A 27303-nucleotide genomic window follows, 5' to 3' on the forward strand; every position below is an offset into this window, starting at 1 on the left:
TGTTATCCGTGCTAAGTTTAATACTCATTTAAAATTTTATTGAAAAATTATAGTTTAAGGAATATTATATGTTATTTATAATGATATTACTTATCTTGAATTTTATATTTTAAAATATATTTTAATGCTAGTTTATAATACTTTGAATTTTCAATTTAATTATACATATGTCAATAGCTATATATTATGTTCATAAATCGAGTCATACAGATTTTATATTTTTTTAAAAGAAATTGGTGGGAGAAAATAGATATTTGATGGGTAGAAAAGGGGAGAAATAAGACGATAGGATAGGAAAAGAATGTTATACGCTAAAAAAAAATTCTTATCTTAAGTAAAGAGATTTTAGGTCTACAAAATTTTCATTAAACAAAACTTATGGAAGTTATGTATAAGAAATGTGTCATGAAGGAGGAGTTCTCATATTTGGTTGGAATATAACTCAGGTTTGTAAAATTTTTTATATTTAAAATATAATTTTTTAAACTCTTTAAAGGATGACGGAGAAAATGTCTAGTTTCTCGTAAAATATGAAATTTAATGTTTATTATGTTATTAGGGAAAAAAATTAAAATCGACTGATATGAATATGGTAAGTAGAGAAAGATTTAAAAGATATTTTATTTTACCTTTAAAATTAGTTTGGATTTTTTTTTTCATAAATATAACTTCTAATGTATAAAGGAGCTTAGCTTTAGTTTAAAATTATTATTTGATCATGGATTTTGTTTGAATTTATTTTTATTTATTTTTTAAAAAAATACTTTTAGTGAGATACTAAATAATATTTTTACTTTTGGAATATCTTAAGAAAATTAAAATAAAATATTACAATTGATAATAAAATAAAAATCAATTAAATTATATTTTATAATATGCTATTCACAAACAGTTGAATTTATAATTTTTTTTAATAGACAACACTATCTTTTCAATTATAAAATTACTAAATGACCATTTTCAAATTTGAAAAAATGGGATATAAATTTATCTTAAATTTCTAGTGCTAAAGAATTTAAACCTTTCTTTTGTACATTTTTGTTGTCTTATTTATCTACCTAGTCAAATCAAATAAGAAAATTATTAATTGTTGAATAAAACATTTTAAATTTTTTTATAAAAGTACAAAGAGGTACATATAAAGGCACTGAATGAGGAAACGGAAAATGAAAGAATTAAATAAAAAAATATTTATTTACTTTGTAACAAAAACCTGAGGACCAACATTAAGAGAGTTTACTTTTTGAATAATTTTTTGCTACATATTAATTAAATTCACTGAAGAAATTCCAAACCTACCTACGTCTGTTGCATTCAGAAATAATTAAAATAAAACATTTCTTATAAAGTTTTCACTATGGTTTGCTTGATTATTAAAGATGAAATATCCTATTCATGTAGAGGTAATGGGATACCATTTCAACCAATCGTCAATGGCAAAAACAGCTAATAATTGGACAGATGTTAGACCTATAATCATACGACAAGATTAAGTAATAGGATATCCAGCAGGATATATAAAGAAAATTACAACAAATATTTACAAAAAAATCCCTATATATATGATATTATAATATATACAAGGGCAGGTTTCATTAGTTGCTTCCAGATTCATGGGCTCTTTCTTCCACCTGAATTCATCTCATCCAAAGCCTTTTCCAGGCGTTTTTTCATTTACAATCCGACAATGCTTCTTCCATCCTCAACTTCATATTTCTTTTTATTCCTTCTGTATTTCTTGAGCAGGCACTCAACATTTCTAGGAGGAGCCCTCAGCTACAGGCGTGGATTTTTCAATGTCTTTCATTGTTTTTTCTTCATTATCCTGGTTACAATCACCAGCTTCAGATTCTTTGGGGTCAAGTTTTGCTGAAGTGTTGCCATCCAAATCCTTCTCACGTTCCCTGCATTCTGATGCCTTTTCTTGCACTACTTGATTTTCCTGGTTACACACACCAGATTCGGATTCTTTAGTGTCAACTTCTGCTTTAGATTCTTTAGTGTCAATGTTTGCTTCAGACAAGTTGTCCACATGTTCACTCCCTACTGTTGAAGAGCAGATAGATGAATCCTCAACAATTGTCACAGTCTCTGGCACAGCCAAACAACCTGGAGTAATATCAATCCCATCTCCCATAACAGCTTCAGAATCTTCCGATACCTTCACTTTTGCTTGGATGCAAAGTAAACCTTCCTTAGACAACCCTTCCACTTTCTCAACTGTTACTGAGGGATCCAAACAATCTGGAGTAACATCAATTCCATCTCCCGCAATAGCTTCAGAATCTTCTGACACCTGCATTCTTGGTTGGCTGCCAACAATACCTTCATTGGATAAGCCATCCACCTTCTCAACTGATACTGGGGGATCCAAACAATCTGGAGTAACATCAATCTCAACACCCGCAATAGCTTCAGAATCTTCCGACACCTGCATTCTTGGTTGGCTGCCAACAATACCTTCATTGGATAAGCCATCCACCTTCTCAACTGATACTGAGGGATCCAAACAATCTGGAGTAACATCAATCTCAACACCCGCAATAGCTTCAGAATCTTCCGACACCTGCATTATTGATTGGCTGCCAACAATACCTTCATTAGATAAGTCATCCACCTGTTCAACCGATACTGAGGAATTTGGGACTTCAGATACATTTTCGATCTCAGTAGCACAGCTTTTACTATCTGTCCTGACCTCACTGTCAGCCACTCCTCTTGATTCAACCTGGGTTTCGAATATTCCTTGTGGACCCTCATCAGACAATGTCTTCACCTCTCTTTCCACCTCTGATGCTTTGACTACATCCACAGGTGTCTCACCAACCTAGGATGCAATACAAAATCAAAGGCCAGAAGTAATGGAAACATTAGATAACAGACTTTTAATGCAGACAAAACCATGAAAGCTGTACAGGTAAATATAAAATCATCGCCCAAATTGTCTAAAGTGATAATTCCCAATACTGATACCATATTTAGGGCATTAGAAGAGAAACAACGCAGTTCTTGCAAAATGGGATGTTACAAATAAGTGTAAAATCCCAATAAACACAGCCATGCAGCCTAAATTTTAAATTGTTTTACTTTCAACAGAAAAAATTCTTACCCTCGGAATATGCTTTTAGATAGAATATTAAATGAATTGTTCAAATCAATTACCTCATAAATGAAGCAAAACAACTCACTGTAAAACCAAGATAAAAGAGTTTTGCATAGTCTAAAGGGGAGACCAACCTGTGTACTGCCTTGATCACATATCTCAGCTTCGGAATTATTATTTAATTCCTGTAGCAGTACTGGATTTGTAGATGGACCCTAAAGAAATTAATTCATGATGGAAGTTAAAGAAAGGGAGAATTATGGCAGAAGACATTATTATGTAGGTGCAAAATAACTAACCTCCCTAGAATCTTTACAGCTCCCCTCTTCAGTCAGATGTGGAACCTTTACAGATGACAAAACAATCTTATTGTCCTCAATTATCAAGGAAGATGATGGCTCAATAACGTCACCTGATGAAAGTTGTTCCGTATTAACCCCAGCATCAGATGCATCCATTTGATTACCGATCTCAGCTTCTGAACGATTTGGTTCCTGTAAAGTTAATGAATTTGTAAGGAACTCCAGCTGAAATGATACAAGACTAAAATTGAAGGGACAGTAACGACCAGTATACTAATAGTTGCCAAATGTCATACCTCACTAGCATCTTCACAATTCCCTCCAGTCATTGGTTCTGCACCAGCCAATGGGCTCCTGCATGAAATATCAGCTTTATCTTCCTCCATCAAAGAAGAAGGCAAATCTGTGCTTTTGGCCACCAGTTCTGGATCAACGCAGCCAACATCAGATGTATTCATCTCAACCTTCTCAGATTCAGAACATTCTGATTTATTTTGCAATAACGGATTTGCAATAGGTTCCTGCATAAACGAAGTTAGTACATAATTAGAGAAAAAATTTGAAACCAGATCTGCTAAATATGTACAAAACATACCATGATGTCATCCCTACAATTCTCAATCAGAGGATATCGTTCGCCTGGACCAAACGAACTGAAGAGAGGGCCCCTGTCAGATAACACATTAGCATTATCTCTCTCCATCTGCAAACAAGAAGGATCATTCTGGCTATTGGAAGAAAACCTTTCTGAATCATTCCGAGAAACCTCAGAAACATCCATTTGATCACTCATTCGAACTTCTTCACAGTCTCCTTTTACCAAAGACACTTGAGCCTCCGAAGAGTCGGTAACAATAATTGGGGAATCTGATGACGTTTTATTGATTTCCAGCACTGGATCTTCTGGCAAGAGACCAGATCCTTCGATGTCCTTTTCAGATACAGACCCCACAACTAATTTACAATCAGATAATACCCCAATCTTTTCTTCCTCTTTCAGTTGAGACAATGAAGGCTCCACAGCATCTGGGACAGTTATTAATTGATGAAACTTTGATTTACCAAGCAAGTCATTAGAGGAAACAGGTACCCTCAGAGACACTGACTGACCTTCAAGGCCATCAATATCAGGGGTAGAACTGAACCCTTCTTCCTTCCTCACCGAAGGAGATGAAACTACACCCAAGCTCTTCAACATACTATCTTCAGATCCAATCTGAGAATTACCAACAGCAGATATATCTTTATGGCCTAGTTCAGATTTAGAATCCTTCAATCCATCTGAAGGAGAAATGCTGATAGATAGGCTCCTCACAGTTGATCCTTCTATGTTTTCTTCCTTTGTCATTGGATGGGAGGACAAATTCATATTTTCTTGAAAAGCATCATGTTTTACAAGCACAGTCTGACTAATAGAAGAATTCATTAGACCATCAGCCTCCACTTCATCAACTTTTACTTCCTCCTGGAATCCAGAGTTGTTGGCCACATCCTTCTCCATTGACTCTTCCAAAGGTTCTGAGCCCCTATTTTGCTCTTCAACCATGGTTGACTGGGACAGGACTACACCTTCGGATATAGTTCCCTCTACAAAACTGCCAACACCAGAATCACCTCTTAAATCATTCCCTACAGCTTCCAAACCAGAAGGCTGTGGCAACACTAACCTGTCAGATGTGTCTATTTCTACATGGCAAGCCTCAGAGGAAGTCTTCGGATTGTCAATGGGATTGGGTAATACTATATTTTCTTGGGAACCAGACTGAAGCTGTTCACATATGAAATTCACATCATCCTTTTTTTCTTCAGAGAGAATTTTTGCACAACTCTCAATCAATGGAGTATCATCCAAATCAGGTTCTAGAGCATTTGAATGTTTCTCAATTTTAACAGCCTTAGCACCCACAGGATCTTCCATTTCAGAAGCTGATTCTGAACACTGCTTCACAGGGGGTTCTAATGGCTTTTGAGAATCATGTTCAAATATAATCGGATTCTCAGGTTTCAGCAACTCTGAATCTGGAATTTTACACCCAACAATCCCATCATCAGAGGAGAGTTCAGCAGAAGCTTTTAAGGCAAACTCGGTTTCATTTTTAACTTCATTTTGTTTCGAAACAATAGAAACTATCACTGTACTTGGAAGAGGACCTGTTGCAGGACTAGATGAGGTCACTTGTGGTTGATCACCTAAATTTTCAGTCTTAACCAATAACCCAGAGCTGTCAGTATCCAATTTTTCAGTAGAAATTTGTTCTGTGTCATCCAGACGTTTGTTTGTGGATGAATGGCTCTGAGTACACATATCAGTCTGAGTAGATTCATGATTATTACTAGAAGTTTTGGGTTCCAATGGAGTTAGCGTGCATCCTGGGCCACCAATATCAAGTGCAGAAGGTCTTAAACACTCCTCAGAAACATCAGATTGGTCTCCAAGTTTATTATGATCAATTACCACAAGAGATCCAGCACTAGAAGATGAACATATCTGATGGCTACTCGAATCTATACTTAAATCACTGGTAGGAAGTTTCTCAGGATAACCACCAGTCTTTTCAACAGCACTGACAGTTGGATCAAGAGCTATTTTACACTCTGTGATTGAGTTTTCAACACAATGTTGAGTCTGTTCATCCTTTTCTTTAACATCTGATAGCAGGCTATGTTCTCCGGTAGTTGGCATATTTAAATTAGCTTTACCCTCCAAATTTGGCATACTGGATGCTGGTTCTGATTGTTTTTCAGGAACATTCACAACAGCATCCGAAGTTAGGCATGCTGCACCACTAGATGTTATATCACAACGTGCTTTATCCTCCAAAGTCTGGTGGTTATTGGAGCCACATACTGCAGCTTTAGTCATTACATGTCCAACAGTTGAATTCTTATCCTCACTCCCGGCAGAATCATGAGCTTTGGGCTTTGGTAAGCAAGTTCCAGAGAAAACTTCCTTCATTACCCTAGCAACATCATGCACAGAAATCTTATCTGCGGAGATAGGTGCACTATCAATCCTTGTAACTTTCATTTGCTTATTTTGGGTAGAATTGGTTGTTCTATCTTTTCTTTTTGACTCATGACTGACTACTCCACTGGGTAAAAGGATCTCAAAGGATTGGGTTTGACTGATATTGGCAGTGGCTTTACCTTGCAATGAATCCCCAGATGAATTCTGTGCATGATGACTTAACTTAGGATCCTGACCCGTAACTGCATCAGGAACAACAGGTAACACTGAAGCTGATTTTTTACCCCTTCGTCTTGGTGGCTCAGCTCTATTTTGAGTTTTCCGACCTTGCCTTCTGGAAGGGATGGATTCAATTGAGCCTGAAAGAGTACTTTCAGAGGCTGGAGTGGAAGGATTAATAGTGCTTAATGTACTGGGAACAATCTTTGGATTCACAGGATCTAAAGACTTATTGATGGCATCAGTATTAGTAGGAGTATCAACAACTGAAGGGATGATATTTGTAGTTTCAACGGTTGGAGTATGGGTTTTGCCACCCGAAATCTGATCTTTCGTTGCCTCAGCAACAGGCACTGTTGTGAGAAATGAAGTTTCAGTCCGTGAGTTATTGCAAACTTCATCAACCTTTGACGAGGTTATTTCAGAAGATTTAACAATCTTTACAGAAGCATCATGCACCTCAAGATTCTTAACCTTCTCAAGATCTTTCCCTGCAAAAAAAAATAGTTTATATCAAAGTTCTTCTCTAAAATAAATGAAAAGACTTATAAGAACTTCAATACTACAGTGCCAAATTTCACCTGGAAATTTGGTCATACTATCTTGACATGAAGGCGTGATCACTGTCTGTTTAGCTGAGTCATCTGATCCTTCCAATGATTTTAAATCCTGATCACCTAGGTTCTGTGATGCTTGATCCTGGACAACACATTTTGATTCTGGAACATTGTTCACTTGCAAGCTCTTTAATTCAGTGGCTTTTTCAACTACAGCACTTCCTGATGATACAGGTAAATTTGCAGTTTGATCTGAATCCTCATGTAAAACATCTGGAACTGGAGCCAACATTGGTGCCTGCTTCTTCCCCCTACGACGTGAAACTCCAGTTTGCGACTTCTGATTTTGTCCTTTACTTGGCATCTGTTCAGATGGATGAGTGGTTATCGTATGAACCAATGTTGTATTAGAGGGTGAGGGATGGGGTGCCTGAGAATTCAAAACAGTCCCAGCACCCAGACCACTGTTCGAAGAAGCAGAAGATGGATAGGCTACTGCAGCCAAACTGGGAACAACTTCACCCTGGGAGATAGCTTGACCAGAAGGACTCACCAATTTATTATCCAATTTCTCATTCACCTTTACATCAGGACCAACAGAACCACCCGGGACAGGAGGAGGAACCATGACCTGCTTCTTTCCTCTACGTCTAATCCCTTCACTACCATGATTTTTCCGCCCTGGTCCTCTTGCTTGAATAGATACAGAAACAGGAACAGCAGCTACCTGAGAATTTGGTGGAATAGTGGGCACAGGAATGGCAGGACGTGCATTAGGAGAAACTCCTGTATCAGACTGCTGCACGGATGCATTCACACTTGTAACTTCAGAAGAATGAGAAACAGAATCAGCAGCTGATGATGCCAAGTGTCCAGACCCAGATCCCTTTTGCAACTGTGTGTCTACTTCAACAGTTCCAGAAGTTACTGGAGGGCCCATCACAGCTGGGGACTTATCAGATGTTATTCTTTTTGGTCGTCCACGACCACGTTTGGCTGGGGGAGTTATCTCTTTAGCTTGCTGTACAGGCAAACTCTCCACAGATGGCAATGTTGGGGCCACTGGAGACACGGCCACCTCAGGTTCGGGGTTGGAAGTAGATACAATAGAGCTGGAAGTATTTGTCGGATAACTCATTTCTGCCACTTCTTTTACTTTGGGTGAATCTGGAGCTTCAACTTGACACATCTTTTCAAACTCTTCCTCTGTCCATTGCTCTTCATAGGAACGTACCTGCACAATGTTCACATCAATTAGGAATTGCTTAGTACATCATCTAACACAAGGTAATAAACGAGTATGATTCTTTTGCTTTTCACACATCACATGTCAAGTTATGTTCATCAAAATTACACAAGTTTAAGCCTATATAAAACTCACTATGAAGGTATCTTGAACGCAAAATCTAAATGAATAAAATTTATAGACAAACCTCTCTTGCACGCTTTCCCCTGCCATATTGTTGAGTATCAAGGCCTCCAAGATATCCACCCTTTCGCTTTACTCCACTAGATTCTACCACAACCTTAGGGACGTCAGATATCTTCATTGCTTCATAGAACTGTTTCAGATCCTCATCAGTGACCAGACGAGTAGGAGGTGGAGGAATAAGATCAGATCCATCAGCTGTCTGTCCATGCACCAATTTCTTCCATGTAGCCTGAACATTATTTTAGGAGCACCAATGAGATTCTTCGTTTCACAATATCAGTTAAAAAACTATATGTCTGATGAAAAACCTATGCAAATACACAATACAATACCAGCTCATCTTCCTTCCTTTTTTTGTCAACAGCCTCAAATATATCTAACTCTGTTTCGCTGCAAAACAAAAACAAAATATGCATGAATTCTCTTTTCTTCTTCTCTCTTCTAACACAACTTGGGTAGAAAGAATAGCCAAAAGTGGGAAAACTAAATTATAAGGTAGTTATAATATTATTTTTAATGCAATTAGAATGAAGAAAGAAAACATTTGCCATACTTAAAGATCTTATCAATAATCAAAGGTTTTAATAGCACCATGTACAAAGTATGACGATAATCTGAGATTTGAATCAGCATAGCAGAGGGTATAATGCTGTAATGGCACTAATACATCAGGAACCACATTATGTAATTAATTAAATGGAGAATATAAAAATACTACTACACCCACCAAGCTGTCATTCTCAAAAATTGACAAATTAAATATGCATAAAAGACAGGAAATTAAACAACTCAATCATCTTAAAGCACGGATAATAGGCTGTAGTTAACAAACAGGTGGTGAGAAAAGGATTCAAAAGAGAACCTGCGGGCTAAGACATCATTCAGAGCATCATCATCCAAAACAGGTGCAGCTTCTTCTTTCTTACACTCACGCAGGAGCGCTTCTAAGTATTCTCTTCGATCTTCAGCACTGCAATTAATGACAGACAACAGAACTTCAGAACTGACTCAGAAATGTAATCAGATAAAAGTGAAACATGACAGCATCGACAACCTTGTATTATTATCAAAAAAACCAGCAGTAATGCTCTGATTAGCAACACCAAGTTTGTGCTCAGCTGAAGCTCTGACTTGTTCTTCAACAGTTTGAACCTTATTAAATTGCAAGCAGAAGAAGCAACTTCAGCATATATGAAAACAATATAACTAAATTTTCAGTCACGCTATAGAATTAACAAGTAAAAAGCTACCATCAATCTGAACCATTAAGCAGGCAAGGTAGATACCGGAAAAAGTCAAAAATTTTAAAAGCCCCAAAAAAAGTATAAAGGGATAAAATATCAATACAATGACAACAAAATATGTAATTCACTATGGTTTCAAAGAATAGTAATACAAATATTTTACTAAAAAAAAGAAACTGTAATTAAAAGCTAAAAATCATTAATGCATAAAGCAGTACAAATTAAACTGCGTTTGCCTCACGTACTCACCACAGGCTATACATGTATTAAAAACTATTCCCCAGGGAAAATATAACTCAAATCATGTATTACTTAAACAATTTGATATATGACCGTTTCAAAGGGAAAAACACTAACAGTTTCAAACCGAAGAACAAGAACATCCCTCTTTTGACCAATTCGATGAGCCCTGGCTTGGGCTTGAAGATCAACCTGAAAATAAATCAACAAATGTCACAAATTATTCACAAAAGCATACAATTTATTTAGAAAATCATATGAAAGAAATTTCGTTGCCTGGGGATTCCAGTCAGTGTCAAATAAGATCACTGTGTCAGCAGCTTGAAGATTCACTCCAACACCACCAGCTCGAATGCTTTTTTAGACAATAGATGAATGTCAGCAATATAAAAGATAATACAAGTTAATGGTTTATCATGTATACAACATGAATTAGCTCTGATTTGATAGGTCCTTTTAGATTACATTTAAACAACATGAAGCAATATGGGGAAAGAATTGTTAAACAAGTTTCAAAACAAACTCCCTCCAAAAAATTACAGGAAAAAATAATTACAACGTTTACCCAATTTAGCACAAGTTTTCAATCATAGGAAGACAAATGATAACTTCCAAGTTACAGCAGTGAAATATCTACAAGAAATATCTGCAAGCACAATCAAAATAAACCATATTTGGGCTTAGAACCTAGCTAAGTCCCAAAAACCCTTGATATGCTCTAGTTTAAAACATTAATAGGCAATGAAGAACTAAACACAATGTTTTAAATACTGGATGGCAGCGCATAGCAGCCAACCAAAAAAATGCTAGTGCAGGACAGCGTGATGACTGCTATTTTGAATTTATTCTATAACATATACGTATATCTATACCATTCAACTGCTTATTAATATTATTTTTATATATATTTTGTTATTCTAATTCATATTATTGCATTAATTCTGTATAGTCATTACATTTTTTTACATATACTTATTATTATATGTTGCAATTCTCTCTATTACTAGACTGCTTTGGTCCAATGGGGACTCGGGCCCAACATCCTCCCTTATTTTATAGACCAAAAAAAACTAGCAAATTTCTCGCATCACCCATCCAGCAGTCACCTCCTCACAGACCCAAACCATCTCTTCTCTAGAAAACTTTTTGCAACCCAGACAAGGCTAAGCAACTGCAGAATGGTCACATACCACCAAAGATGACCACCAGCACACCACCAGAGGTGGCCAGAAGAGATGTGTAAGATAGAAGTGTCAAAGGAGGACAGGCTACAAATTTTCAGAAAAATAAAAAGAAAAACAGCGTATTACCACTTTCAGGCCACTACAGAGGCCTTGCTGCGGCCAGGGACCACTCCACTCCGCCACAGCACTATTCTCAACCTGACTAAACACTACCCCCTAAAGGCTGGAACTAAGGCAGGCCTCCAAAGAGACCACTATTAAAACAGGGCAAGGGTGACCACTATTAGGACAGCATTCCAACAATAAACACAATTCTTGAAAATACTCAAAATTCGGTTTTACCTACCTAGACTAAACGTATGGAACTAGATCTCTTCTTTGTCAGAGAAAAGGCTCTAGCCAAGCAGGTTGTGGTGGAGCATATTCCTGAATGAACTGATATATAGCTCTTTTTGAGAAAATAACAGCAACAACAGTTTAGGTACCAATTGATAAGCACTAACCCACTGGGGGAACTCATCCTTCAAAATTAATTGTTAAGTTGGCAGAACTAAGCACCTAAATACTCTGCTGAGCATTTCATTCTACTTGATGTGCAAGTTAGGCACTCCATAATACACAAATCCATATCATGAAAAAAAAAACAGAACCATGATATGAAAATAGAAAAAAAAATTCTACATCGTGAAAACCTGGAAATAAACATTGTATTCAGAAAATGAAAACAGGAAATCATGACAAATAGAAAAATTTTTCTCAAACCAAAGAGCCTAAAATTTAATAATAAAATATAGATTAAGATTTGAACAAAAGTCCATATATATAGATGTCAATAGTAGGCAGTCAACTAAATATCTTGGAAACCACCCTCCCCCAACCCTAAAAGAATCGTTTTCCCCCAATTCAATTTTTTTAATTTAGTGCTGTAGTAGACATTTAAGTTACCTGAGCAAGAAAATAAAATATGGAGAATCAGGTTGGTTAAATAGTTCAATCAGAGCACCACGATCACCTCCTGAGGTATGTCCATCCAACCGAAGGTACCGATACTGCTTCAAGGTTAGGTACTCCTCCATAACATCCAGCAGCCTAGTCATTGTTGAAAAGAAAAGAACCTGAAAAGGCATAGACAGTATGAAGATATAATAAGACGATAAAAGCTAAATTTCCAAAACAAAACGTTAATAATAAGGTACCCATTACAACAAGTTTACTTTCATAGATTTGGCAAAGGGAGAATGAACTGTTTAAACACATTCCAAATTAAAAGCAGCTAGTAGATCTTGAACGAAAAAATGCAAGCATGGAAAATAGGATTCCAAAATATCTTCAGTTATAGCAACTCAAAACAATACTGACAAGAAATCAGTTAAATGTAGTAAAATTTAGCAATGATTATATAGGATACTTCATACCCGATGATCTGCAGCCTTTAATTTAGGCAATAAACGGTCCAACATCTCAAGCTTCCCACAGAGCCGAATAATTGGTGGCAGATAATGTTTAGGTATGAAGTTATCCACCTGCAAACAGCAAAAAGTCATACTGCAGTATAACAAAAAGTAAAGAATAACAAATATATAATCACAATACTTCACTGTCTGCTGAAGCAGTCAAATAAACAAAATTGACTACTTCAGACAGAGAACACACTATTTGGAAGTGTAACATATAGCCTCTGTAAAGAAATTTATTTCTTTCTGGATGAAGCTGGCTGACATATGAATATACCTCCTCCGCATGAAGCTGGCTGAGATATGGATGATTGCATATATTTCGAAGCTCCATGACAGAGTTGTGTACTGATCGAGCCTAACAATTATAAATTTCAATTAGACCAGCAGAGCAAGGCATGTATGTTTTCTATATCTAATATTAAAAGGTTAAGAAACAGTGTCCAACACATAATAAAGTAATAAAAAAGATACCTTTGAAGAGCCAATAGAACCAAGATTTTCTTCCACCCTCTTCATCAAAAGTTTTTGATATGAAGAAGCCTCACATCTTATTAGTCTCTCGATCTTCTCAGGGAGCTCGTTTTCAACCTAAAATAAATCGTAAGCACAAGAACAGTAGAATGATGATTTCAGAATCTAATACGTTCTTCAGGGCAGACAATATAAAAGAACTTGGCTAGAGAAACTGTCTTCTACTTATACTTCTGGTTACAAAAAGAGTCACATCATTTTTTCCTTTGTTCAAGACGTGTGAAACACAGAAAAAAACAGTTCTCCTTGATTTCATCACAAATCCTAAAAGTTAGAAAACGAAATGAAAAGATAAAAATATATTTTTAAGTTAAAAATTCAAAGAAATGAAAAAATTAAGCATTTTTTCAAAGTACAAATGCTAGATTGCAGTTTTAAAAAATCATAATTCAATTCATAAAGCTTGATACAAAAAAGTGTAAAGACTTTGGTTGAATAACAGACCTGACTTGCATTTCATCATATAACAACAATTCTATATTGCACCAGATATTCATCTAAATTCTAGTAGCTTTATGAAGCTCATTTTTATAATTTTTTATGACGCCTTAACTCCATATTTTACAATTTAAGAGCAGTTATAACCAAAAAAAATTATAAACATACAACTGAAGGATGCATGAAAAAGGACAAAGAAATTGAGACAACAACAACAACAAAATGAATTATGAATGTATAGAAGAGGCACATACGTTGATAACATCATATGGACATATCAGTATGCCCATAGTTACATACTACGAAGAAGGAAGTATTGATTACAAGAGTCAAAACAAATCATAGGCCACATAAGTAAACTGATAAAGAATAAACCCTGTCCATAGAATACAGAAACTCAAGGAGGAGTAGGAACTACATTTATTAAGCTTGAGTTCAGTATTAAAAACCTTGTGTTTCAATCTCCTGAGTACAAAGGGTCTCAAAACTTGGTGCAGACGATTTATGATCAAGAGATTTTCCTCCTCGGATAATAGAGCCTATTAAGTATTTATAAATAGAAAACAACGCAATTAGTACATAAAAATCAATAAGGCTTAATTGAAATCAAGAATATGTAAATTTAATGACAGTGTGTGTATATATAAATAATCCAAAACTTACTTCATCAGGTGAGCTATCTCCAGCACTCTCAAATGGCTTATTAAACCATTGAGAGAAGTCCTCCGATGAATTGAATATGTTTGGTAACAAGAAATTAAGTAGTGCCCATAGCTCTTCAAGATTGTTCTGGATATAAATATAAATTATAAAATAATGAAACCAGTATTCATATAACATTAAACGCTATAAAAGAAGGGAAAAAGTGAGATAAAGGGCATATCAATAGCCTCCAATAAAGGTTGAGCAGAACCTTTAATTTATTCCCAACAAGCACACACAAACACACATATACATATATATATATATATATATATATATATATATATATATATATATATATATATATATATATATATAAAGCTAAAGGGAAAAGGGAAAAAAACCTGCAAAGGTGTTCCAGTTAATAGCAATCTGTGAGAGCTCTGATAGTGTTTCAAGTCAGCATTCAACTTGCAAGAAGCATTCTTTATGCGATGGCCTTCATCAATTATTATATAATGCCAATGTATTTTGCTCAGCTTTGGTCTATCATGCTTATTCATCAAATATTCATATGTAGTCAAAAGAACATTGAATTTCTGGTGAACTATCCTTTCCCTAAAATATGAAAGAACTGATAAGACACACACCAAGGCATAACCAATAAAGCAGATTAAGGGAGTTAATATCCTAAAGTCCAATTACTTGAATAACCGACGTCTCTCCTCTGGCGGTCCAGCATAGACAATTTTATGAACACCAGGAGCCCAGAAGTTTATTTCTGAGTCCCAACCAGGAAGAACCGAAGAGGGCACAACCACGAGAAATGGTCCTCTATCATTTTTTGTTTCCATCAGATAGCAAATTAAAGAAATAACCTGTAAAATAAGACATTAGGACTTTATAGATACAAATGATCTTAAAACCCTTTTATTGCAATATGATGATCAATTCTCTTTAGCATACATTTACTGTAATAACAAGTGCAAAGTATCCAAAAGAAAAAAATTATTCAGAAGGGATAAAGAGGGAAAATAACATGCTACCAAAATAATAATTAAAAAAGGGACAAAAAGGATTCAAATAGGAATCCAACTACGTATACTAATCTCCTCAGTTCACAAAAATTGTACCTGTACTGTTTTACCCAGTCCCATTTCATCGGCAAGAATTCCATTCAAATGATTGTTGTATAGGGAAACCAGCCACCTCAAGCCATTCATTTGATATCTAAGGACAAAATGTTCAATTACAAAGAATATAAGTCCTTGTATCCAAAATAAATGGAGAATGGAAGTCCACTGCAAGACATGAGCATATGTATCCAACTAAATAACACGCATTATAAAAAGGCAAATATTTAAATTACTCCCACAAAGATCCAATTTTTCTTTTTGCACTTTTAGACTGATTTCTTTTTTTATTTCCGTAATTATGCAAATGTATCCAACTAAATAACATGCATTATACAAAGGCAAATATTTAACTTACTCTCTCAATTTCCCCCCTTGCAAACTAGATGGCTGTTCTGCAATGCTCTCCTTTATACTGCAGGGGTAGTAAAACTCCTTAGAATGAAGCAGGATTACTAAACACATTAGAAATTTCAAATACATATTTATAGATTAAAGGAATCAATGCACTATGAACACTTTTAATCCTTTGACACTAAAACTAAACCAGTAAATCCCCAGTCTCCCATGTAGCTTATCCTATCATTAATAACAAAATATAATATAAACAACTTACACTACCAAGAAATTTTCTTATTAGATATTACATTAGCACAGAACTAGTACCTGTGAGCCATCTTATAATACTTCTCATTACTTTCCATATAATGCTGCAAAAGGAATTGGAAAAAATAAGTCACATGTTTTATAACGCAAGATACCTAAGAAAGAGATGCATAAGACAAACTTGCCTTTGCCTGATCACTTTCATCTTCGTTTTCTGTTTCACTATTCTCAAGAAAACTGACATGACCTGTATCATCAACCTCCTGTCCAAAACGCCCAGCAGCGGCCTTAGCTTCCTGTAGCTTGGACCCAAGCTTTTGAAGATACTTCTCAGTCTCTTTAAGTAGTTGCTTTACACGATCTGATTTTGCATCCTAATGTACCATTGAAAATGCCATTGAGTACTAAACATATAAGCTCTGTATCCATTCCTAACAAATAAGAAAACAAACAAACCTGCACCATACGAAGATATCCCTCCACATCATTTATTTTCAGTAAATTAATCTTTTCCCGCTGGATTCTATCAATCTTTTCACGATGAATGCGCTCTTTTCTTTTATGGAACTCCTTCACGTATCTATTGAAACCCTTCCACCGTTCCCTCTTGATTTTGAATACATCATCAAGCTTTTCCCTAGATTCCCAGTAATAATTGAGGAAAGGAGTAAGGAGAGCACTGATTCGTAGTTATCAACTACAATGCAGTGGAAAATTTAAGATGTAGAGAAGTCAATTAGAAATGAGACAACAAATACATACTTGTGAACCTCTATCTCACTGAAAAACTCCTTCTGCCTCTCACGAATCCGTTTCTGACGCTCTTCCTTCATTTTCTGCTCAAACCTTTCAGGTTTGACCCTTCTACCATGCCTATGTTTCTTAATTGATTTTAAATGATCCATCTCGGTTGTAATTGGTTTGAAAAAATCGTTCAGAAAATCACTGGACCACAGAGGGAGAATACACTGTCAAACTGAAAATTGAAGAAAATAACAAGTTTATTCACACAACACGGAAATTACCTCCGGAGTCGTCGTTGGAGCTCTAATAGTTGAAGTTTTTTTAACTCTATGACACTTTTGGTTTTAGCAGAAATATCTTCAGAGGAGCTCACATTTTCCTACAATACATCGAAAGCACAGGTAATGAATTTTACATACTGTGCAGTGATTATGAATAACACATTTTGTATGTGCAGGGTGCAAATATTATTTAAATGTTCAAGGAGAACATACTAAGCGCTAAACCAGAAAAAGTGGCAGTTAAAAGAGAACAAACCTTTAACTTGTGAAAACTAGTAGCCATTCTTTGCTTTGTTTTCTGCTGTTTTTGTACCCACTTTTGCTCAACTAGAAGCCTCTTTCTCTGCTGATCCATGATCCATCTCTCTGACATTGTATATTTTGGAGAAGGTGACAAATCGCCTGATACCAACCTCTCATTCCCATCTTGCTCTGTAGCAAAAGAGATACCATGCTTTGATGCATTATCAACTGGAACTGTTTTGAAGCCATCTGAAAGTAATTCCAATCCATATTTAAAAAGTAATCAATTATTTACACTTGGAATAATGCAGAAAACGTTATGCTGTAAAGAAACTGACTGTAATAGCATGGTTATATTGAGTATGGTTTACACCTGGAGAAACATGTTTTATCATCACATTTCCATCCTTCATCATGGTTGCTCCATGGGGATCACTTTCAGTCCCTGGAACAGATTTCCATTGCTCTTTCAAAGAAAAAGAAGACAGACTGTGATTCCGTGAACCACAATTATTAACAACATTTTGAAACTGACTAGGAATATTCTCTCTTCTTTCTATAGGCAACTCATGTTGAATAGTAGAGATCTGTGGAGGTCCCTTTGAAGCCTCGTTAGCACCAGCAAAACCAGCCCAGCTATTTGGACCAACAACAGATGATTGGTTAGGTCTTCCTACTGGCATATTACTGGTGTCAACATCATCCAAATGATTACCAACCACAGCTCCTCTTGTACAAGAAGAATCTTGCTGCTGACATGAAGTGACTGATGAAGCTTGTGTGGTCATTCTTTCTTGAATCCGTCTTTCAACGTCTCTTTTTGTGACATGTAGATTACCTTTGTCCTCCATTGTTCTTGGGCTCTCAGTTCCCTTTGGCAAAGAGTCAGCCTCAACAATTTTACCAGCTGAAGAGGAACCTGAAGGGTTTTTATCTGACTGTCTCACATTGCTTGGGCCTCCGAATGGCATCATGACCCCAGAGGCATTATTTGATTCATTAAGAGATTGTGATTTTCCCTTGTGGTCAATTAGATCTTTGCGAGAACCATCTGTGTTACCATCACTTGTTAGTCAATGAAGATGGTCAATGTGTGAAATAAAATATAAAGACCAGTCACCTTCTCTAGAAAAGGCTGTTCCAAGTGCAATTTCAAGATGTAGTTTCTTTGGTGCTAGGCCATTCCTTCACATTTAACAACAAAGTTTCACATGATAAATATAATTCAAGTCCATTTTCTCAAACCAATAGATGGTAGCCAAACTGCCTACCTAAATGCTAGAAAAACAAGGCACTGAGCACGAAGCTGTTTTAACTGTTGTTCTTTGAAAGGCATGACAGGAACAGTGGATTTTCCTGTGTCTCTTGGAGGAACACCTTGTCTAAGCATAGTCATTTCAGAGCCACTATTTTGCCTGCCAACCTGTCAATAAAATTATATGGTCAAGTAATCAAGTTGACTATATAAGAAACATAGTCAAAAGAGAATAAAAGAAGCAGAATAACTTTTAAAGTACAGTGAGTATAGCTGATGGGGGGAACGGGTAATACAGCTAACAGATAAACCATGAGGCAAAAAATTAGTAAACAGCAAGTACCTGAGAAATTTTATGTCCCTCAGCTAAACTAGTAGAACTACCCCCATCACGCTCAACTGCACCACCGTACTGCATTGAATTTGAGAAAGCTTCAGCCATTGAAGATGCACCAGCGGGAAATCCCATCCCTCCATGAACCTTTGCATAAGCACCTGAAATTAATATAAATTGTTTTCAATCAAGAACTGTGGGAAAGAAATTCAAAATTATAGCTCTATTTCCTTTGTCAAAATAATTCTAGGTAAAATTGTTCCACAGTCACTCTCCTCCTTAATGACCCAATCGTCATGATGATCTAGCAGCAGAGGATACTCAAAGGATTTAGGCACAGCCAAGTATGACTGACATAAGAACTACTGCTCAAGAAAACTTTTAATCAATTTCTTTCATTCCATTAATTATACATACACATAAGCTCTTCTAGGAAGTCTTGAGTCAAACCTCACCACTGACCACTCAAATATTTGGCATTGGTATTTTAGTATTATATATATTCCAAAATGTTTGTAGTTCTTAATCCCACAAGCTCAATTTCATCAAGTTATATCATGACTAAAGGCAGAAATTTCTCCAAATCCCTTGCTTTTAAGCCAAGGGATGGAGGTGTTAACTGCTGCATTGACCTTTCCGCCATTGTATTACCAGGAACAACATTAGAAGAGGTGGAACATAAGGTTTTTAAAAAGAAATTTTTTTTATCACACATCCAATCTCATTGTGTACAACTTGAGGAAGTACCTTGCTGCTTTCCTGAAGCAATCAGGGCAGAGGAAACTTCCGAGTCTTCAGCATACTTCGAATTAGGAGCTCGCACCATTGGATTGCCAATCTTTGTCAAATCAGTTTGCTTTGCCAACGAATGATGACCTTCTTGGTTTGCTCTAAGCATTGTTCTCATGCTACCAGGCAAAGTTGAAACATTCTCCATTTGACCACTATTTGGAGCCATGTTAAAGTTGGTTAGTTCCCCACTTTTAACTGGAAGACCATCCGACAATTCAGCCTTGGTCATTTTCCCCTTCCTTGCACTAACACCAGTATTGCGAGGATCCAGCTGAGGACTGTCAACATGCAGTTCCACAGGGGATGACGTATCTCCCCTCTTTCTTTTTGTCGTAGCTTTCTTACCATCCTTTTGATTTGACTGTTTGTCCCAGTTAGCAGTATCACGTTTGTCTTGAGACTGTGAATTAGCAGACCTAGAATCCAAACTAGATGGACTTCCTTGATCAAAAGACTGGCCACTCCTCTGAGCCACAGATCCTTGATAATAATCAGGTGCTCCACCACTTGGTGCAACCGGTGGCCGGCCAGAAGCATAAGGGTCCATTTTGGACACCTCGTTTTCCACGAGGCCCACTCTAGAATCTTTTGTAACATTCACTGGCTGTGAAGAAGATCCTGCAAATTATCAAACATTGAAATCAGAATCACACAAAAATCATCACAAAGATCCTTTCTGCAATTAGCAAACATTGACTATTAATTACCAATTTGAGGACCACCAGTCAACGGAAGACGAGATGACTTCAATGCTTCAATATCAAGACCGTGTTGATTGATGACAGTCTCCATTGCCCTTATTACACGCAACATTAGTTTTAAAGCCAAGAATGAAGAGTATTAGTTTCATTATAGTCAATAAGGCACAACAAGAAAATTAAATCCACAAGATGAGCCTCATAATTGCGAATTATGTTTATCTATTTGAAAAGGCAATCATATCAAGGTATTTGCATGGGAAATAGCCATCAGTTTGAAACATATGTTACTCTAGCCAAATTACACAAAGTAACAAAATACATCCAACCTCTTTTCCTTCTGGAAACAGAATACAGAGTACAAAAAATAATTCAAATTTATTTAAACCACACATGATGCAGTTAAACAAACTATTCCGGTGGTTATTTCATTTTCCATCACACATGGAAAAGCTGGTTAATATCCTCATGAAAAATGTGTCATGGACCTTAACCAGGTTTGACCGAAAGTATAGCGACAAAAATATTTTACTCATATCTTAACTAGCATGATAGGAACAGCTAAAAAGTAAACAAGCATCCCAATTGAACAATTAGAATGAGATATTCGAATTTGTTACCCTAGTTCACTTAAAAAGACGAGGTCTAACAAAACAGCTAAATAATTGCATATGGATGAATTAGGGTGGGCATTTTACCTTGATATCACTTGATATGGCATTGAATGCTCCTTCCCACTAGATTTCATGTGTTGTAGTATCTGAAACATATATCACATTAATCACAAGTATACCTAGTCTTTTAAGCAATTGAAATTGAAGTTTTTTATCATTAAGAGAAAGCAACACACACCACGTAGAGTTTAGTAGCTAGCTTGGCTGGCTCATCTTTAGAATCTTGAATGAGTTTATGCAGAAATTTTGCAGCCTCCAATTCCACATTCTGTGAAGAGGCCATCTCATCCGAACTGCACAACCAAAATATTGTGATTTCAAGAAAAACTTAGACGAGCTGGAGATATCAGGGTAGCAAACCTATCATTTTAAGCCAAAGAAGAGAACCAGCAATTAACAATGATATAATTCCCACCAAGAAGAACATTGGGGGAAGTTGACATTTCCGAAAATATAGTTTTTAACCAAGCCAAATGGCATCGTGTTATCCATATGGCAAACTTCACCTGGTGGGAAAAGGCTTTTGTTGTAGGGTGACTAAACTCAACAAAGACAACAGAATTCCAGTGTCAAAAGCATACAGATAAACACGGGAAGGCAAGCTTGTATGCCAAGTTCCCAAAAATAAAAGGCAAAGACATTAATTAAGCGAATACATGAAACAATTGGCCACTGTTTTAGTATCAGAGACAAAAAATCAAAGGATACATAACCATATTAAGGAACATATCCATTGGGAAAAGAAAAGAACAGTTCCCAACTCGCTACCTACTCCCCTTATGCCCTACCTCGAAGCCTTCAGAGCCAAACATTGCAAGTCCATTCATCCCCAAACCCATCACCATTCAGAATAAACCCCCATTCCCCTTCCACATCCCAAAACAGAACGCTCGTTTACGAAATTCCCCAAAGAAAAGCACAAACGCGCATAGTCGACACTGAAACAATGAAAATCCCCGAAAACTTTCAAATGCAAGCCGAACCCTACACGGCAAGGTTCGCAATCAGCGAATCTGAGCAACGCAGAGGAATCTCCCGAAAAGGGAAAAGCAGGTCGAATTTCGATATCGCTCTTACAGATATTCAATTGGCAAGAAGCAAGCGTTGAGAATCGGAGAGGGTTACCTGAAGCTCGGAAATCCGAGAATGAGACGATATTCAGCTACCTACATAGACAAAAGCGCGCGCTGACACGGATAGTCTCACAGAGAAGTCGTAAAATCTGGTTTAAGAATCACGCTGCCTGTGAAGACGAAACCCCGTCTTTGTAGAAACAGTGAGAAGGCGATCCCAAACAAAGCCTTATATCTCACACGAGTGTGGAGGCCAGTTCCGTGTGAACTCTACGTTTTCTACGTATTTTAATAACAAAACCAAAAGGAAAAAAAAAGTATTACAAGAATTTTACCGGTGCGTTTTTCATATATCTAAAATTTATAACAAATTAATTTATAATTAAAATTCGTAATGAATAAAAACCATAAATTCTATTTTAAAATAATAATGAATAATTTATGTTGGGGTGCGAAATTAATTTTACTTACTTGGTAATTTTATTTAATAATAAAATTAACTAAATTATACAGAAGAGGTTTGGATAACGACTTTTTTATCTATTTGTTTAAATTTTATTAATAATATTAGTAAATTATACGTGTATATGCATAATGGAGTTGATTCACATTCTTATACTATTAAAAATTAATAATTTAAAAAATAGTTGAGGATGAATTATAATTAATTTTTTTAATGGACTCAATTTCAGTTCAAACTCGTGATGCTTGTGGTTTTAATATACTTACCATAATCTGTAAGCTTTCTGCAAAACGCCTTGTGTACTTAATCAGTGAAGATCTTTTACTGCATCCTTCAACTCCATCGGTTCAGCCTTTGCAATGAGAGCAAAGACACCAAATTCCCTTTTGTTGTCATTGTTGAATACATTATGTACAAACTTCTTAAAATCTCAATTGAAGGTAATCCAGTGATAATATTCTTCAGAAAATCAGGTCACCAAACCCATTATGCCATAACCATTCACATATATTATGACCAGTAACAAAGCATTCATGCTTTCATGTGTTCATACCAACTTTGAAAGTCCTATTTACAAAAAGTTTTGCATGAATAACCCAATTTATGATTCTGGTCATATATACTTAAACCTTTCTCCTTCATTTCCATGTCAAAGCCTTTCACCACTGGTTTTTGCCATCAACATTACCACATTAAAATCTGAAGAAGCACACCATCCTGAGCCAAAGTACTTGGTTCTTTGGCTTATTCTTGGCAACTTTACCATCCCAGCATTCTTTGATCCTTTTCTGACAACTATAGCATGTCACATTTTTCTTGTCATACTTCCATTCTTTGATCTGCTGCTTCTTGTGATCCTTCTTATTCTTGAACATATCACTAGTTTTCTCCTCTTGCCTTTTCTTATTAAAAGGTTTCTTTGATTTTCCACCTTTTCAACAATCTGGTTATCAGTAATCGTGTCTCTGCAGGCTCTCATCGCACTAACATGTTCTTGCACTTTATAGAAGTAACCAACAATGGTTCCATTCTTAATTATAAGGATTCAATAACCTTACCATATTCACCAATCTTGATAACTTCAACTCTTCTTGGTACTCTCAAGATTGCACACGTAGCGGGCTACACAATTCACAAACAAAAAATTTAATAGCAATGGCTAGAGTGAATGGCATCATCTAAATCTGATACCCTTGGTGGAATTTGAAATGCGTAAGCATTGGTATTGTGTGAGTTGCTTATGTGAAAGTTTTGTATGATACCCTCCATAATGAATATTAAAGCGCTTAAGTGGATATTTCATCTGAGTAATGTATCCTCATGTCGGCTAACCCTATTTTTTCAAATAAACTCAAAAATACTAAAAAATTTAAAAAAAAATTAAAATTTATAAATCAAATCAACACTCAAACAAATTTATTATTTTCAAACACTATATCTGATGTGTGAGTAAATGTAATTGCATTCATGTCTTAGTTTAGGTCATTTGCATGCATAATTGCATTCATTGAAGGATTTAGTCATGGATTATCTTTGTTTCGAATCATACATTGGCATTTTGTGTTTTTATTGTAGATTGATGATTCTAAGTGCCAAAATCACAAATTGGGAAGAATTGATGTACAAGACACCATGATGAAACTAGAGAGTTCAACAACCAAGCTGTGAACAGTCTCACAACCTGTCGATTCACGTAAGAAAACAGAATTAAAGCAGAGAAGAACACAGGCAGAGTGGGGAGTTTTCCATGGGCTGTGAAAGTTTCCAGGAGCAGTTATTGAGCAGTTATTGATCTCTTTTATGACTGATTTAAAGAGATTAAATTAAAGGAAAATTAGAGGAAGTTAGGGAAAAGGAAAACCACTCTCCTAAAAAGGAGGAATTGGTGGAAATGATGGAGGAGGAATGAAAGCACGTGGAAGGGGGAGACAAAAAGGGGATTCACGTACAACAAAGGGGGCTTCTTCTTCATCTTCTTCTTGGAGCTTTTGGCTGCAATTTTTTGCTTTTTGATTTTTCTTTTCCATTATGCAGAACTAAATTTTCTTTTGTTAGTGGATTGATGTAGTGCTTTGGATTATATTTTCTGAACCTTTTTCAATTGATGTTAAGTTCATTTTAATTATCCCAATGTTTTATTTATGTTTTAATGTCTATTCTATGAGGAGTTTCACAGTTGGGAGATTGGGAATTGCTTGCGTTTATAAATAGAACAGATTAGATGCTGTCACAATTGGGAAATTGGGCAGGACTAGTTAGTTTGAATTGAGATATGATTGTTCTTCATGATCTTGTTGAATTTGTAATTGGCCTAAGGGATTGGGGATTCAAATTCAAGGGATACGTTTGCCTACTAAGGGATTAGGGGTAAACAAGCTCTAAATAAACTCAAGTGGATAATTATAATTTACACATCGATTAAAAAGGGGAGGAAATTATATGAAAAGGTATGAAATCAATTCTCTAACATTGTTTATATCATTTGAATTTCCATCACTGGTTTATGTTCATCATTTCACTGGATAAATTTCATCACTCAAAATTAAGTAAGTTAGTAAACTGGTACTCAACTCATTCAATCCCAGAGGACGATATTTTGTTACTACAATTACGATTGGTACACTTGCCAAACGTACATCAAGTTTCTGGCGTCGCTGCCGGGGATTGATTATTGTTGATATTAGTGATCTAATTGGCTTAAGATTTGAGTTGTAGATGTTAGGGAATTTTTGTTCTTATTTTTGAGTATTTTTATTTTCAATTTTATTGTCACCTAATTTCTGTTGCAGTATTGTGTGTTTTTTGTTTTAGTTGTTTATGCGAGGTACTGTTGGCCCAGAAGAATTGCTTTTCGATTCAGAAATTGAACGCACTGCTAAAAGAAATAGAAGTAGTGCAAGAAGAAGAAAGAGAGAAAGAAGACAAGAACAAAGATTAATTGAACAAGAAAAGGAGGCATTAACAATGGCAGACCAAGAACCTGTTAGAAAGACTCTTCGTGACTATTCAATGCCAAATCCTAATAGTTATCAAGGAAGCATTGTGAGACCTCCTATTCAAGCCAATAATTTTGAAATCAAGCCTGCCTTGTTACAAGTCATTCAACAGAATCAATTTGGAGGTGCAAATTCAGAAGATCCTAATTCTCACTTGGAGAATTTTCTGGCAATATGTGATACCTTGAAAATTAATGGAGTTTCAGATGATGCAATTCGTTTGAGGCTTTTTCCCTTTTCTCTACGGGATAAAGCTAAAAACGGGCTACAATCACAACCTCAAGGAAGTATTTCTACATGGGAGGATATGGCTACAAAATTTGTAATCAAATACTTCCCTCCTTCCAAATCAGCGAAAATGAGGAATGAGATCACCTCCTTCGTGCAACAAGACAATGAGTCCTTATATGAGGCGTGGGAAAGATATAAGGAGCTAATGAGGAAATGTCCACATCATGCTTTACCTGAATGGTTGCAAGTGCAGACTTTCTATAATGATCTTTCACCCACTTTTAAGGCAATGTTGGATGCAGCAAGTGGAGGATCATTCATTTTGAAAACACCAGAGGAAGCTTTGGAGACTCTTGAATTAATGGCAAACAACACAGTGAATATGCAGTTTGACCGTCAAAATAGAAAAGCTGGTGTGTTGGAGGTTAATACATTGGATGTTATCTTAGCCCAAAACAAGTTGTTAACACAGCAGATTACAGATTTGACTCAGAAGATGGGAATTATGCAAGCGAATAATGTGAATACTAGATCTCCAGCGTGTGAATTTTGCGGAGGAATGCATCAAAATGGTGAATGTCAGGCAACTCACCAAGAGGTACACGTGAATGCAGTAGAACAACAACAAAACCAGTTCTCTACCAACTTTAATGCAAATTGGAGGCCCCAACAACCTAGACCTTGGAGTAATCCAATCCAATCTAACCCACCAAGGACTCAATATCAATATCAAGCTCAGCCCAACAATCAAGGAAACAAGATGTTTACGTTGGAAAATGCACTAGAGAAGTTAACTATGCAAACTTCTACCTTTGTGGAGCAGACTTCAAATTTCATGAGTGAGACAAGAACAAACTTCAAGAACCAGGAAGCTTCAATAACAAATTTAGAGAACCAGATTGGTCAGCTTTCAAGACAACTCTCTGAAAGATCTCCTGGCACATTCCCTAGTGACACTATACCAAACCCAAGAGAGCAATGCAAGGCAATTCAATTGAGGAATGGAAGAGTGATAGAGAATGAAAAAAAAAGTGAGATGGAGGGAGAGAAAAAGAAAAGAGTGGAAGAAATAGTAGAAGAAAGTGCTGAAAAAGAAGTTGAGAGAAAATGTGAGGAGAAGGAAGAGGGAGAGAAAAATCAAGAGAGTGAGAAAAAGATGCGTGAGTATGTCCCTACCATTCCATTCCCTCAAAGGTTGAAGAAGCAAGAACAGACGAAGCAATTTGCAAGATTTCTTGATGTTTTTAAGAAGCTCCACATTAATATTCCATTTGCTGAAGCATTGGAACAAATGCCAAGTTATGCTAAATTTATGAAAGACTTGCTGTCAAAGAAGAGGAAGCTTCAAGATGATGAAACAATTATGCTCACAGAGGAGTGCAGTGCAATAATTCAGCAAAAATTACCTCCCAAGTTGAAGGATCCAGGGAGCTTTGTCATTCCATGTGAGATTGGAAATATAA

General features: G+C 36.1%; 1 protein-coding gene and 1 non-coding gene across 3 annotated transcripts; both read right to left on the reverse strand.

Moving 5' to 3' along the window:
- Nucleotides 1–1497: 1497 nt before the first annotated feature.
- On the reverse strand, nt 1498–22382 carry LOC108332995 (chromatin structure-remodeling complex protein SYD). 2 transcript variants are annotated; one of them, XM_017568296.2, is made up of 37 exons: nt 22203–22382; nt 21256–21370; nt 21102–21163; nt 20413–20501; nt 19661–20323; nt 18923–19074; nt 18596–18747; nt 18445–18509; nt 17698–18375; nt 17338–17573; nt 17082–17179; nt 16819–17001; nt 16513–16693; nt 16242–16430; nt 16117–16160; nt 15809–15865; nt 15451–15547; nt 15023–15195; nt 14722–14935; nt 14339–14464; nt 14125–14214; nt 13178–13294; nt 12981–13061; nt 12665–12772; nt 12195–12364; nt 10342–10420; nt 10183–10257; nt 9636–9733; nt 9444–9551; nt 8914–8971; nt 8583–8810; nt 7174–8383; nt 4001–7083; nt 3702–3926; nt 3403–3597; nt 3238–3318; nt 1498–2827 (listed from the first exon to the last, which is right to left on the reverse strand). In XM_017568296.2, exons 2-37 carry the CDS (start codon nt 21358–21360, stop codon nt 1760–1762), a joined length of 10638 nt encoding a protein of 3545 aa, XP_017423785.1. In that variant the 5' UTR covers nt 21361–21370; nt 22203–22382; the 3' UTR covers nt 1498–1759. The 2 variants fall into 2 exon arrangements, with proteins under 2 accessions (XP_017423785.1, XP_017423795.1); XM_017568306.2 differs by lacking the exon at nt 3238–3318.
- Nucleotides 22383–25964: 3582 nt separating this feature from the next.
- On the reverse strand, nt 25965–26071 carry LOC128195127 (small nucleolar RNA R71). Its single transcript, XR_008246699.1, has one exon. It is a non-coding gene; the product is annotated as a small nucleolar RNA R71 (small nucleolar RNA).
- Between the last annotated feature and the right edge of the window lie 1232 nt (nt 26072–27303).

Source organism: Vigna angularis, chromosome 1, assembly GCF_016808095.1.
Source record: "Vigna angularis cultivar LongXiaoDou No.4 chromosome 1, ASM1680809v1, whole genome shotgun sequence".
NCBI lineage: Eukaryota > Viridiplantae > Streptophyta > Magnoliopsida > Fabales > Fabaceae > Vigna > Vigna angularis.

Bases quoted from the DNA above. Each gene is read 5' to 3' on its own strand.
- LOC108332995 (XM_017568296.2), bottom strand. From the start codon at position 21,360: ATGGCCTCTTCACAGAATGTGGAATTGGAGGCTGCAAAATTTCTGCAT. The intron at 9,552-9,635 runs GTTGTCGATGCT...CATTAATTGCAG, and splicing joins TTTTTTGATAATAATACAAG to TGCTGAAGATCGAAGAGAAT. The intron at 3,319-3,402 runs GTTAGTTATTTT...TAATTTCTTTAG, and splicing joins GCTGTAAAGATTCTAGGGAG to GGTCCATCTACAAATCCAGT.